This window comes from Lepidochelys kempii, chromosome 24 (genome assembly GCF_965140265.1).
Source record: "Lepidochelys kempii isolate rLepKem1 chromosome 24, rLepKem1.hap2, whole genome shotgun sequence".
Lineage (NCBI taxonomy): Eukaryota > Metazoa > Chordata > Testudines > Cheloniidae > Lepidochelys > Lepidochelys kempii.
Window position 1 is genome coordinate 14,898,346 of NC_133279.1, and position 14,125 is coordinate 14,912,470.

General features: G+C 65.4%; 2 protein-coding genes across 2 annotated transcripts; one reads left to right on the top strand and one right to left on the bottom strand.

The window, feature by feature from the left end:
• The first annotated feature begins 2,716 nt into the window (after positions 1 to 2,716).
• Positions 2,717 to 7,740, top strand: TYROBP (transmembrane immune signaling adaptor TYROBP). Its single transcript, XM_073322475.1, has 5 exons — positions 2,717 to 2,900; positions 4,891 to 4,911; positions 5,498 to 5,635; positions 6,350 to 6,396; positions 6,844 to 7,740. The coding sequence occupies exons 1-5, from the start codon at positions 2,840 to 2,842 to the stop codon at positions 6,904 to 6,906; spliced, it is 330 nt and encodes a 109-aa protein (XP_073178576.1). The 5' UTR covers positions 2,717 to 2,839; the 3' UTR covers positions 6,907 to 7,740.
• A 1,205-nt stretch (positions 7,741 to 8,945) lies between these two features.
• On the bottom strand, positions 8,946 to 13,848 carry HCST (hematopoietic cell signal transducer). The gene is made up of 4 exons (XM_073322672.1): positions 13,712 to 13,848; positions 12,643 to 12,669; positions 10,117 to 10,254; positions 8,946 to 9,901 (listed from the first exon to the last, which is right to left on the bottom strand). Exons 1-4 carry the CDS (start codon positions 13,749 to 13,751, stop codon positions 9,858 to 9,860), a joined length of 249 nt encoding a protein of 82 aa, XP_073178773.1. The 5' UTR covers positions 13,752 to 13,848; the 3' UTR covers positions 8,946 to 9,857.
• Between the last annotated feature and the right edge of the window lie 277 nt (positions 13,849 to 14,125).

The following is a 14,125-nucleotide window of genomic DNA, read 5'->3' on the forward strand; positions in this document are numbered from 1 at the left end:
AGCAACCACCTGGCTTCACCACCTCCTGGGACCTAACCTCGGGAGTCTTTCACACCCCTGCCTCATGCCATGAGCTCCCTGCAGTGAGTCTGCCTGATTTGGACACCGGAGGGAGACGTGTACCCCCAAAGGGAGCAATGTGCCCCAACCTCCTTAATCTGGAGTGACTCTCGGGCAGTGGTGTAAAAGCAGGAGGGTTATGAGCTTCCTGGAACCTGGAAAAAGCCCTTAGTTAACACCGAGAACAGAAAGTTACGGCCTGCGTCAGCCCAGAGACCTCTGACCCCGCTCTGGCCTCTGGCTCTGACCCCTCTCGCTTCCAGCAGCCCCACGCCTAACAAACCCACCAGACCCCTCCTCCGCCCTTTGTTCCCCGGCTGGTCAGACCCTCCTGGCTCCAGGCTGCGGGGGGCCACCCAAGGGTATTGCTAGGTGCCAAACATCCAGGCAGTTGGCATGGCCAGTGTCTTCTCAGAGGCTCCGTGAGCGTGGGGCCCAGGCAGGTAGGTGTCAACCACACCCGGATTTCTGCAAAGAGTAAACAACCTTTTCCCACCACCTGGGGAACCATGCACCACTGAGGGGAAACTGAGGCACAGACAACATATTCCCACAAAATATGTCGGAAAAGTGCCCTGCTGTCCCAGCCTGTTGCTGCAGCTGCATGGCTGGGGGTGCGCATTGGTAAGATAAGGCTGCGTGGGCAAGTATTTGTGCCTTTATGCAGGCAGGGAGCTCAGTGGTTTGAGCATTGGCCTACTAAACCCAAGGTTGTGAGTTCAATCCTTGAGGGGGCCATTTAGGGATCTGGGGCAAAAATTGGGGATTGGTTCTGCTTTGAGCAGGGGGTTGGGCTAGATGACCTCCTGAGGTCCCTTCCAACCCTGATCTTCTATGCCTTTGTGTGTGTGCAAACACCTGCATTTCTGTGCAGGTGTTTGTGTGGGTAGGTGTGTTGTGTTGTGCATTTGCAGAGGGGGATGTGGCATGCAGTTTTCTTGGTGCATTTGTGAAGGGGGTGTGTACATCCCGGGGGGGGGGGTGTTTTTGTGAGTGTGTGTGTGTATTTGCAGAGGCATCTGGGCACAAAGATGTGTGCATTTTTGCTCTGCTTTGCACTTGTATGCATCTGTTTGTGTTGGCAGGTGCATGCTTTTGTGCTTGAAGGTGTGTGCACCGATGATGTGTGTTTGCATCCATTGGGGGGGGTGCGTTTTGTGCCGGAGGGGTGTGGGCGTCTGGTGTGTGCGCCCTGTGCATGGGGGGGGTGTATTTTTGCACACCATTGTGTGTGTATTAGCTCATACCCATTGTGTGTAAGTGCATCTGTGGGCATTTGTTTCTGTCCCCATACGTGTGATGCTTTTGTGCCAGGCTCCGTGTGCGTGTGGCACGGGTGTGTTGCTTTCCGCACACACCAACGGGTATTTTGCACGTTCACTGGTGGCTGCACGCAGCCTCACATGCACTTTAGCATTTGTCGGTGTGTGTGACGGGTGTGTTACTGCTCACACCCTTTCTCCTCCCCTCTTCCTCCCCCCCCCCCCGTGCCCCAGGCAGGGTAGGGGGCTGGGTGTGGAAGTGGCTGCAGGTTTCCGGTGACCAGGCTCAGTTCCCAAATGGGGAGGGGCTTGGACTAGGCTCTGCCTCCTCTGGGGCAGTGGGCGGGGTGGGGGGGGGAGTGCAGTTATGCAAGGTGCAGTGGCTGTGTGGGGCTGGTGCCTGGCAGAATGGGGTCTCGGGGGGGGGCAGTGAAGTGTGAGGATGCAGTGGGGTGCAGTGTGAGTGGAGGGATGCAGTGGAGCACTGTGCAGGGGCAGTGGGGGGGTGAGGTTCCGTGAAGATGGGGGATGCAGTGACCGGTGCAGTGGAGAGCAGTGTATTGGAGTAGGGTGTGGATTATGGATTATAGTGGGGTGCAGTGCCCAGTGCAGTTAGGCATGGGGGTGCAGTGACCAATGCAGTGTAGTGCAGTGACCAGCACGGCGGGGTGCAGTGAGGCATGGTGTGCAGTGGGGTGCGGGGGTGCAGTGCCCAGTGCAGTTAGGCATGGGGGTGCAGTGATCAATGCAGTGTAGTGCAGTGACCAGCACGGTGGGGCGCAGTGAGGCATGGTGTGCAGTGGGGTGCGGGGGTGCAGTGCCCAGTGCAGTTAGGCATGGGGTGCAGTGATGGGTGCAGTGATGCAGTGCCTAGCACAGTGGGGTGCAGTGAGGCACGGTGTGCAGTGGGGTGCAGGGGTGCAGTGCCCAGTGCAGTTAGACATGGGGTGCAGTGATGGGTGCAGTGATGCAGTGCCTAGCACAGTGGGGTGCAGTGAGGCACAGTGTTCAGTGGGGTGCGGGGGTGCAGTGCCCAGTGCAGTTAGACATGGGGTGCAGTGATGGGTGCAGTGATGCAGTGCCTAGCACAGTGGGGTGCAGTGAGGCACGGTGTGCAGTGGGGTGCAGGGGTGCAGTGCCCAGTGCAGTTAGGCATGGGGGTGCAGTGATCAATGCAGTGTAGTGCAGTGACCAGCACGGTAGGGCGCAGTGAGGCATGGGGTACAGTGCCCAGTACAGTGGATTGCAGTGGGCCGGGGGTGCAGAGGATTGCAGTGAGGTCAGGGGGTGCAGTGCCAGGCACAGTGGGGAGGAAGTAGTTAACGCTGCGGGGGGGGGGGGCTGTGTCCTGCGGTCTCTAGCTCTTCCCCCCCCCCTCCCCCAGCCACTTCCCTTCCTCTTTTCGAGGATTTCCCGTCCGTGCTGTCGCTTGGCTCCATCCGCAGCACCCGGCCCCTCCCGCGGGTACCCCAGCGCCCGGCAGACGGCCCAGCCAGACATCTCTACACCCCAGCACCATGGGACCTCTGGGCCCCCCAGCCCTCTGCGCCCTACTGGGCTTGGCCTGGGCACTGTTGGGTGAGTCTGACCCCCCCACCCCCAGCTCCCCCAAACCTCCCCTGCATCGCGGCTCCCCCAGATCTATCCTCTCCCACTCACAGCCCCCCAGATCGATCCCTTCCCCCCCACCTCCACCCATTAACATGAGATGTCCCCCAGGACCTGCCTTTCCCCCCTACTCCCCCCTTCATCAGAAGAGCCCCCCACAGTGTCCGCCAATATCTCCCAACCCTGCCTTGGCAGAATACCATCATCCCCTATAGTGCCCCCCCACACCAATTCTCCATCTCCCCACCCAGCTGATGCCCCCCCCCAGCCCAGCCCTCCACCAATACAATCCCCAGCACCACAGCCCCGGCCTGTCTGCCCCTCCCTCCAGGAACCCCTAGACTCCCCCACCAATCAACAGCCCCCAGCACTCCAGAGGAGCATTGCCCATTGACACCCACGGGATGCTGGGGACCCCTCCAGGGCTGTGGGGGCAGGAATGGGGGTCCCAGCAGGGTCCTGTCTCCTCATCCAGCCTGCCTGCCGCTCTGCTGTGGGCTTCCCAAGCCCCTCCCCGCAGCGTTACCCCTTCTGCACCCACTTCTGCTTCCCCTTTCCAAGGAGAGACTCAGCAAAAAAACAACACAAGGGGGGTGGGCAAGGCCAGGACGCCTGGGCTCTGGGAGGGGAATGGGGTCCAGTGGTTAAAGCCGGGAGTGGGTGCTGAGAGCCAGGACTCCTGGGTTCTCTCCCTGGCTTTGGGAGGGGGGTGGGGTCTAGTGGTTAGAGTGGGGGGGTGGGCCTGGGAGCCAGCTAGGAGCAGGAGTGTGTGAGGTTGGGGCAGGGAGCCTTGGCTCCTGGGTTCCACCCATGCCAGGCCTTGATCAAGTCCCTTACCCTTCTCTGTGCCTCAGTTTCTCTTGGCTGAGTGGTGTTAATGGGATGGCACAGAGGGGGGTCACAAGCTGTCTGGGTGCCCTGTGGGGCGCAGGCTCCTACTTATGGGTCTCCCCTCCCCCCACACTTCTCTGTATCCTTCCTCCTTCAATCTCCAGCCATGGCGTGCTTAAAAATACCCAGCCACGGGACTCGAGCTTCCGGCCGCCTCAGCCTGGCAAGCCCTGGTCACATTAATGCAATGGAACCCAGGAGTCCGGGCTCCCAGCCCCCTCTGCTCTAACCACTAGACTCCACTCCCTTCCCAGAGCCCTGATAGAACCCTGGAGTCCTGGGGCCTGCCCCAGGGGTTTATGGTACATGGGGGTCGTTGGTACAGCGCCCCAGTGGCATGGTGACCTCAGGGTGTTAGACATAGTGAGCCTAAGGGGGGGACAGAGGATGGGAGATGGGCAGGGGATCCTGCTGTCCCCCCTCCCCCTCCCCCCAGTACAAACCCAGAGCAGGGGCAGGCCTCAAGTAGAGAAACCAGAGACGTGAAACTGACCACTGGGCCCTGCAGCAGCTAGGCGAACTGACCGGAAACACATCACGTGCAGAGCTGGGGGGGGGGGGTGCAATGGGGGGGGCAGAGTCACTGCACAGATACCACATGGGAGCTCAGATCAGAACCCAGCCCTGTCCCCCCCCACCCCCCCGCAGCAGTCAGGGGGTGACTCCGGATCGACCCCGGGGGAGCTGAGATCAGAACCCAGCCCTGCCCCTCCCATTGCAGTCAGGGGTGACTCTGGATTGATCAGAACCCAGCCCTGCCCCCGCTGCCATCAGGGGGTGACTCTGGATCGACCCCGGGGGCGCTGAGATCAGAACCCAGCCCTGCCCCTCCCATTGCAGTCAGAGCGATTCCCTCCCTGGCCCACCTCCTCACACTAATTATCCAAGTTACACAGTAGTTCTGGGGCAGATCTGGGAAGAGAACCCAGGAGTCCTGGGTCCCAAACCCCCTGCTCTAACCACTAGCTCCCACTTCCCTCCCAGAGCTGGGGAGAGAACCCAGGAGACCTGGCCCCCAGACCCCCCTGCTCTAACCATTAGACTGAAGGTCCTTTTCTTTGTCTTGCAGGTTCTGTTAACGCACAGAGAGGTGAGGAGCCGCCCCACACCTAGGGACTGGATCTCGGGGTGCTGGGGCCTGGCCGTGCCCCCTGGCTTGAGGGGGTTTCCAGGGTTTCCAGTTTGGTTCAGTGGCTGTCAGCTGTCCCCCATACCCCCACTTTACAAATTGTTCCAGCACCCCACCCCGCACCCCATTCCTTCCCTGCCCCCCAGCTCATTTCCCTGCCCCCCTGCATCTCTACTCCCCCACCCCCTCCTTGCCCCCTCCCCCAATGCCTCTAGTCCCCCACCCCCCCTGCTCCCACAGCTCTTCTCTGCCCCACCACTCTGGTCTCAGCCCCCTGTTCCCCACCCCCCCTTGCCTTTTTCCTTCCCCCCGCTCCATTTCGTGCCCCCTTGCCTTCTCTCTCTGCCTCCCTCCCGCAGTCCCACACAACCCCCACCTCCCCTCATGGCCCCCACTCCCAACCTCCCTCTCCTTCTCTCCCTGCCCCCCCACTCTCCTTACCCTTCTCTCCCCCACCCTGCCCCCTTCCCACCCTCTCTCCTCCCCCACCATACTCCACAGATCCATTGCTCGATGCCCATCTCTCTCTCTCCCCACGCCCTCCCAGATTGCACCGGCTGCCCCGAGGTGAGTGGGGGGCTGATCGCGGGGCTGGTCATGGGGGACCTGCTGCTGACGCTGTTCATCGCGCTGGCTGTCTACTTCCTGGCCGGCAAGATCCACCACCAACGGGAGAGCGCACGGGGTATGGCACTGGGGAGCGCGCCGGGGCTGGGGGGTGCACAGGGGATGGGGTTGGGGTCATACAGGGAACAGGGGGGCAGCCAGGGGAGGGGGCAGCCAGGGAGTGGAGCAGGAGAAGAGTTGGGGGACAGCCAGGGTACGCGGTTGGGGGTCATACAGGGAACGGAGGGCACCCAGGGGGTGGGGCAGGGAGGTATTGGGGGCAGCCAGCGGATGGGGTTGGGAGTCATAGAGGGAACAGGGGAGCACCCAGCGGATGGGGCAGGGGAGAAATTGGGGGGCAGCCAGGGAGTGGAGCAGGGGAAGAGTTGGGGGACAGCCAGGGTACGCGGTTGGGGGTCATACAGGGAACTGGGGGCACCCAGGGGGTGGGGCAGGGGAGGGATCGGGGAGCAGCCAGGGGATGGGGTTGAGGGTCATACAGGGGACGGGAATGGGGGAGCACCCAGGGGGTGGGACAGGGGAGGAATTGGGGGCAGCCAGGGCATGAGGTTGGGGAAGGATGCCGGGGCTGGGGTTGGGTGGATGCCAGGGACACCCAGGAAAAGTGGGGGGCTCCCAGCGAGAAGGGGGCATCTAGGTTGAGTGGGACTGCACGGGAGGGGGGTGTCTCTTCTGCCACCTGCTGGTGGGATTGGCCCTGCTCTTCCTGTGTCCGTCTGTCCCTGATCACCCCCCGCACGCACAGATGGACGTTTATTTCTTTCCCCCACAGGGGAGGTCAAGAAGTCCCCCAACGCTGAGATGGAGTCACCCTACCAGGTGAGCATGACCTGCTGTTTCCCCTGGCCCCAGCCCCTCGCCCCCACAATGTATCACGACCGGGGTTGTCTCAGCCACGTGTCAGGGCCCCTGCACTGACCAGAGAGCCTGGGGATTTGCCCTCAGTTACAGCCACTAGCTGGCAGGGATCTCAGCTCCTGACTGATACTAATGATCCACAGCACCATCACTTACCCACCCCCCGACCCTGCACACGGGGGGGGGCAGGGAAAAGAGCATTAGCCCTGTTTGATATGATGGGGAAACCAAGGCACAGATTAGGATGTGATTTGAATCAGTGGCAGAGTAGGGGATAGAACCCAGGAATCCTGGCTCCCAGCCCCCCACTAACCACTAGACCCCACTGCCCTCCCAGCACTGGGGTAGAACCCAGGAATCCTGGCTCCCAGGAGCCCTCTCTGACGCTCTCCGTTTCTCCTCTTGTAGGAGCTCCAGGGTCAGAGACTGGATATTTACAGTGACCTGAAGAAGTCGGGAGCCAATTATTAATGCCCCCTCTCCGTCCCACGCCCGCTCGGCACCCAAGTGGCTGGTGCCAGGGTGTCAAACTCATGCAGCCGTCACAGTTTATCTCCCTGCCACCCGCTCTGAGCACCATTCTGTGCAAACATGCAGTCCCCCTCAAATCTCCAGCATTGATCCCACCCTGCAGCTCTTCAGAGATGCATTTCCTCTCTGCTGGACTCATTTAATCTCCAGTTGAAGCACCCTGCTTGTCTCTGGATGAGCGGGTTACAAAGACCCCAGCCCTGGTCCCGGGGTTGCGGTTTTGCGATCTTAACAAAGTTTTTTGGCTGGGAATTTCCTTCCTTGCTATTTTTCTCCTCACCGTTATTGGTACAATTTCAGCTTTAGCAAAGTTGTTTCTCAGGGAATTTTCTTCGTTGCTTTTCCTTCATCGAAGTTATTGGTACAATTTCAACGTTAGCAACGTTTTTTTGCTTGGAAATTTCCTGACTTGCTCTTTTTCCGTTAAAGTTCTTGGGTTGACGTTAACAAAGTTTTTTGGCTGGACATTCCCAAAGTTGCTTTTTGCTTTCCTGAAAGTCTTTGTCCTGTTTCTATTTTAAGGAAATTTTTAGCTCCTGAATTACCATAGTTTTTCCCTCTTCCATTCCGGTTGCCACTACTCGTCCTAGGTCAGTGGTTACGTGTTTTTGACTGGGAGGTTTCTTGGTTGCCGTTTTCTCCTGGTGAAAGCTATTGGTACAATTTCCACGGTAAAGGTTTTTTGGCTGGGAATTTCTCAAACATGTTATTTTTGTTGGTGTTGAAGTGCTTGGTACGATTTCAAGTTTAATAAACCTTATTTGCTGAGAGTTTCCTCAGAGGCAGATGCATCTCAGCACCTGATGAGCCAACACCATGAGGTGTTATGTGCGGCTGTTACCCTGCTGCCCCGCCCCAGAGGTGGCTGCATCCCAGCAGCGGGTGAGTCGTCCCTGTAGCTAAGATCTCTAAAGTGCTGGCGCCCCCTACACGGGAAAGGCTCCGTGTCCCATTCCCTGCACCCCTGAGCCAGCCAGACCTAAACCCTGGGGCTGGACGGCAGCCGGTGGCCCCAGAAGGGAAAGGCCCCATGTCCCATTCCCCACGCGCTGAGAGCCAGCCAGTCGCCGCCCTGGGGCGGGATTGGAGCCAGCGACCCCCAGAGGGGAAAGGCCCCATGTCCCATTCCCCACGCGCTGAGAGCCAGCCAGTCGCCGCCCTGGGGCGGGATTGGAGCCAGCGACCCCCAGAGGGGAAAGGCCCCATGTCCCATTCCCCACGCGCTGAGAGCCAGCCAGTCGCCACCCTGGGGCGGGATTGGAGCCAGCGACCCCCAGAGGGGAAAGGCCCCATGTCCCATTCCCCACGCGCTGAGAGCCAGCCAGTCGCCACCCTGGGGCGGGATTGGAGCCAGCGACCCCCAGAGGGGAAAGGCCTGATGTCCCATTCCCCACGTGCTGAGAGCCAGCCAGTCGCCACCCTGGGGCGGGATTGGAGCCAGCGACCCCCAGAGGGGAAAGGCCCCATGTCCCATTCCCCACGCGCTGAGAGCCAGCCAGTCGCCGCCCTGGGACAGGATTGGAGCCAGTGACCCCCAGAGGGGAAAGGCCCCATGTCCCATTCCCCACGCGCTGAGAGCCAGCCAGTCGCCGCCCTGGGACAGGATTGGAGCCAGTGACCCCCAGAGGGGAAAGGCCCCATGTCCCATTCCCCACGCGCTGAGAGCCAGCCAGTCGCCACCCTGGGGCGGGATTGGAGCCAGCGACCCCCAGAGGGGAAAGGCCCCATGTCCCATTCCCCACGCGCTGAGAGCCAGCCAGTCGCCGCTCTGGGGTGGGATTGGAGCCAGTGACCCCCAGAGGGGAAAGGCCCCATGTCCCATTCCCCACGCGCTGAGAGCCAGCCAGTCGCCGCCCTGGGGCGGGATAGGAGCCAGCGACCCCCAGAGGGGCACTGAGCTGCAGAGAACAGGGTGGGGGCTCAGCAGGGGGTGCCAAGGGAGTCACAATAAAGCGCGACTGGAGTCAAAGTAAACAGGCCACTTGTTTTAATAGTAAAGATGAAGAGAAGCAGTAGGGTGGCCTATAGCCCCAAACCCTTTAATGCTTGGGGCTGATGGGGGTCAGGTGGGGGCAGAGGGGGGTGTCTTCTGTTTCCTCCCCCCATCCCTGGGGGTGGCCGGGTAGCACCCCCAAAAGTCGGCCCTCCCTCAGCGTTAGCCCAGGAGCTCGCTGGCTCCCTTTCATTGCCCCCTAACGTGAGCCCCTGCCCAGCTCTGGGGTGTCCCTCTGGCAATCGGGGTGTTCCCCCCCAAAACCAGCCCTTCCCCTGCTCAGAATGGAGCTAAATTCTGCACCCCCTGAGCTGGTCCCAGAGTCCCCCCTCCAGGGCTCAGCGCCCCCAAACGACAACCCCCCACAAAAAGGGGAATGCGAGCCCCCAAAATGACTGCCTTTGCATTCACCCCCAAACTGGGGAAAGCCCTTGGGATTGGCCATGAAACTGGGAACCCCCAGCAACCCCCAAACTGGGGCTAGGGCATGTGATTCTGTCACCAATCAGCAGGGGGCACCGGGGAGCCAAGATTCCACCTGACTGTACCCAAATCCGGGACCACATCAGACCCCCCAAGCCGGTGCCCCTTAGAGGGAAAAGGCCCCTTTTCCCATTCCCCTCACCCCCACCCCCAAGCCAGCCAGCCCCCAATCTGGGGCCAGATGGGAGCCAGCGCTGCCCAGAGGGGAAAGGCCCCGTGTCCCATTGCCCGCCTCTGAGACCCAGCCAGTCAGCACCCTGGGGCCAGATGGGAGCCGGCGTCACCTAGAGGGAAAAGGCCCCATGTGTTGGGGCAAGGAAGTGCTGGTATCTGCGGAGAATGTCTATCCCCCAGTGGTGAGGATGGTGTCAGCAGTGGGATCAGCGAGGTACTGAGGAGGAGGCCGGGGGGAGGGTCAGTTGACTCTTCCAGGCATGTTCATATAAATATTCTGGTCTTCTACAGAGAGAGACAAGCAAAGAGCTTCTGTTAGCAAAGAGCCAGTCTGATTCGGGGTGGGGGGGGGATTCTGGCAGGGGGTGGCACGGGGGGATCCAGTGAGGGAGTGGGTGAGGTGGGTCGCACAGGCTGGTGGGGATCCCGGGAGAGGGGGTGGCACGGGGGGGACCCAGCAGCAGGGGAGGGATCGGGGGTCTCCCCCCCCCCCCACTCACCGCTGTTGCCGGTGGGTTTGCTGCAGCGCTTGGTGCAGTGATACACCCCCGCGATGAGGAACAGGGTGAAGACGAGGTCTCCGAGCACCACCCCCACGATGAGGGACGCCTGGATCTGGTAGTAATCCCCACACTGCCCTGCAGGAGAGCGGCTGTGAGCCCCACAACGCAGCACGGCACTGGGGACACCGGCTGCGGGGAGCGGGGCGGGGGGTGTCGGGGGGGGCGCTGTGCCGCGGGGAACAGGTGGGGGTTCTGCGGGGGGCGCTGTGCTGCGGGGAGCTGGGAGGGGGTTGTCAGCGGGGGGCGCTGTGCCGCGGGGAGCAGGCGGGGGCTCTGCGGGGGGCGCTGTGCCGCGGGGAGCGGGGCGGGGGGTGTCGGGGGGGGCGCTGTGCCGCGGGGAACAGGTGGGGGTTCTGCGGGGGGCGCTGTGCCGCGGGGAGCGGGGCGGGGGGTATCGGGGGGGGCGCTGTGCCGCGGGGAGCAGGCGGGGGGTGTGGGCGGGGGGCGCTGTGCCGCGGGGAGCGGGGGGGGGGTGTCGGGGGGGGCGCTGTGCCGCGGGGAGCAGGCGGGGGGTGTGGGCGGGGGGCGCTGTGCCGCGGGGAGCGGGGGGGGTGTCGGGGGGGGCGCTGTGGAGCGGGGCGGGGGTTCTGCGGGGGGCGCTGTGCCGCGGGGAGCGGGGGGGGGTGTCGGGGGGGGGCGCTGTGCCGCGGGGAGCGGGGCGGGGGGGTGTCAGCGGGGGGCGCTGTGCCGCGGGGAGCGGGGCGGGGGTTCTGCGGGGGGCGCTGTGCCGCGGGGAGTGGGGGGGGTGTCGGGGGGGGGCGCTGTGCCGCGGGGAGCGGGGCGGGGGCTCTGCGGGGGGCGCTGTGCCGCGGGGAGCAGGCGGGGGCTCTGCGGGGGGCGCTGTGCCGCGGGGAGCGGGGCGGGGGGGTGTCAGCGGGGGGCGCTGTGCCGCGGGGAGCGGGGCGGGGGCTCTGCGGGGGGCGCTGTGCCGCGGGGAGCGGGGCGGGGGCTCAGCGGGGGGCGCTGTGCCGCGGGGAGCGGGGCGGGGGCTCAGCGGGGGGCGCTGTGCCGCGGGGAGCAGGCGGGGGGTGTCGGGGGGGGCGCTGTGCCGCGGGGAGCGGGGTGGGGGCTCAGCGGGGGGCGCTGTGCCGCGGGGCGGGGGGTGTCGGGGGGGGCGCTGTGCCGCGGGGAACAGGTGGGGGTTCTGCGGGGGGCGCTGTGCCGCGGGGAGCGGGGCGGGGGGTATCGGGGGGGGCGCTGTGCCGCGGGGAGCAGGCGGGGGGTGTGGGCGGGGGGCGCTGTGCCGCGGGGAGCGGGGCGGGGGTTCTGCGGGGGGCGCTGTGCCGCGGGGAGCGGGGGGGGGTGTCGGGGGGGGGGGCGCTGTGCCGCGGGGAGCGGGGCGGGGGGTGTCAGGGGGGGGCGCTGTGCCGCGGGGAGCAGGGCGGGGGTTCTGCGGGGGGCGCTGTGCCGCGGGGAGCGGGGGGGGGTGTCGGGGGGGGCGCTGTGCCGCGGGGAGCGGGGCGGGGGCTCTGCGGGGGGCGCTGTGCCGCGGGGAGCGGGGCGGGGGGTGTCAGCGGGGGGCGCTGTGGCGCGGGGAGCGGGGCGGGGGCTCTGCGGGGGGCGCTGTGCCGCGGGGAGCGGGGTGGGGGGTGTCAGCGGGGGGGCGCTGTGCCGCGGGGAGCGGGGTGGGGGGTGTCAGCGGGGGGCGCTGTGCCGCGGGGAGCGGGGGGGGGTGTCGGGGGGGGGCGCTGTGCCGCGGGGAGCGGGGCGGGGGCTCAGCGGGGGGCGCTGTGCCGCGGGGAGCGGGGCGGGGGCTCTGCGGGGGGCGCTGTGCCGCGGGGAGCGGGGGGGGGGTGTCGGGGGGGGGGCGCTGTGCCGCGGGGAGCGGGGCGGGGGCTCAGCGGGGGGCGCTGTGCCGCGGGGTGTCGGGGGGGGGCGCTGTGCCGCGGGGAGCGGGGTGGGGGGTGTGGGCGGGCGGTGTCAGCGGGGGGCGCTGTGCCGCGGGGAGCGGGGTGGGGGCTCTGCGGGGGGCGCTGTGCCGCGGGGAGCGGGGCGGGGGCTCTGCGGGGGGCGCTGTGCCGCGGGGAGCGGGGCGGGGGCTCTGCGGGGGGCGCTGTGCCGCGGGGAGCGGGGCGGGGGGTGTCGGGGGGGGGCGCTGTGCCGCGGGGAGCGGGGCGGGGGCTCTGCGGGGGGCGCTGTGCCGCGGGGAGCGGGGTGGGGGGTGTGGGCGGGCGGTGTCAGCGGGGGGCGCTGTGCCGCGGGGAGCGGGAGGGGGTGTCGGGGGGGGGCGCTGTGCCGCGGGGAGCGGGGGTGGGGGGTGTGGGCGGGCGGTGTCAGCGGGGGGCGCTGTGCCGCGGGGAGCGGGGCGGGGGCTCTGCGGGGGGCGCTGTGCCGCGGGGAGTGGGGCGAGTGGGTGTGTTTGCTGCCCCCTGCTGGAGGGGCTGAGCCCTGTGCTGGGGGGGGGGCTCCTCCCCCGCCGCCGTCCCGCTCTCCGTGGCTCGGCTCCGTCCGGCTCTCACTCACCCTGTCCCTGGACGGAGACGGCGCCTGCTGCGGAGAGAAAGGAAACCGGCTGTGATCCAGCTCCAGCCCCCCTGCTACAAGCGTCTGCCCCCGAGCCCCCCACAACGCCCCCACGCCCCCTTGGCCCCTGCCCCGTCCATCCAGCAACGCGGCCATTCCCTGTTGGCTTCCTTCTGCTCCGCCCCACTGCAGCCCCTCCCCCCGGCCACAGCTCCGCTGGTGCCCCTCACTCCCGACCCACAGCCCTGGGCTCCCCAGCTCTGACCCTCAGCCCCCCTTGCTGTACAGAGCAGTACCCGGGTTCCTTGCCCAGCTGTGGGGGGCTCTGGCTGTGGATATGTGGGGGCTAAGGGGTGGGGAATGGCCACTCTGGGGAGAGGGAGGAGCCGGGGGTGTGCACGACCCCCCCCCCCCCCAAGGCAGCATCTGCTGGGGTTCAGCCCTGAAGAGGAAGCAAAAGTGGCATTTGAGACACTTCCCTAGGCTGGCCCTGGTCCCAGCCTGGGGATTGCACAAGGGGATGTGGCTGGAGCTGGACCAAAACTTCTTCCCTGGAGAGATGGGCCTGACCCCCTCCCTGCTGCCCTCCCTGCTGGGGGCCAGCCTCTGTCCCCGACCCGATCCCCTCGGGTCACAGCCCGCCATGCCCGCGGCTCCCCCCATCTGTTACTTAGTACAAGGGGATTGTCCCTAGAGCCTGGGAGCCTGGACTCCTGGGTTCCTCCCAAGTGTTGCCAGCAGAGAGGGGGTCTAGTGGATTAGAGCGGGGGCGGAGGAGTTAGGAGCCAGGACTCCTGGGTTCTGTCCGCAGCGCTGGGAGGGAAGTGGGGTCTAGTTGATTACAGTGGACGGGGTGGGGGCTGGGAGCCAGGACTCCTGGGTTCAGTCCCCAGTGCTGGGAGGGGAGTGGGGTCTAGTGGTTTAGAGCAGTGGGGCTGGGAGCCAGGACTCCTGGGTTCCATCCCTGGCGCTGGGAGGGAAGTGGGGTCTAGTGGGTTACAGTGGACAGGGCGGGGGCTGGGAGCCAGGACTCCTGGGTTCTCTCCCCAGTTGCCAGGTGGACACTCACCGATGAGGAGGCAGAGGAAGGGCAGGGCAGGGCCCCACATGGTGAGCTCGCCCTGGGCAGGCCTACGGGCAGCGCAGTCAGCGCTCAGCCACTCTCCCCTCCAGCAGCGGCCCGGCGATTGCTACGTTTGTTGTGAAGTTCCCTCTAGGGCCCAGCGCCCGCCTCAATCACCCACATCCGGGGCTGGGGGCGAGGCCAAGGCAGACCATGGTAAAGACACACAGGATGTGTGGGAGGGAAGAGCACAGGGGCTGAGTCACATTTGCCATGTGAGGCTGTTGCTATGCCCACCTTGCCCTGCTCTAACCACTAGACCCCACTCCCCTCCCAGAGCCAGGGTGAGAACCCAGGAGTCCTGGCTCCCAGACCCCACCGCTGTCACCCCAGACACCGGCTGAGGGTCTGGCCCCACTG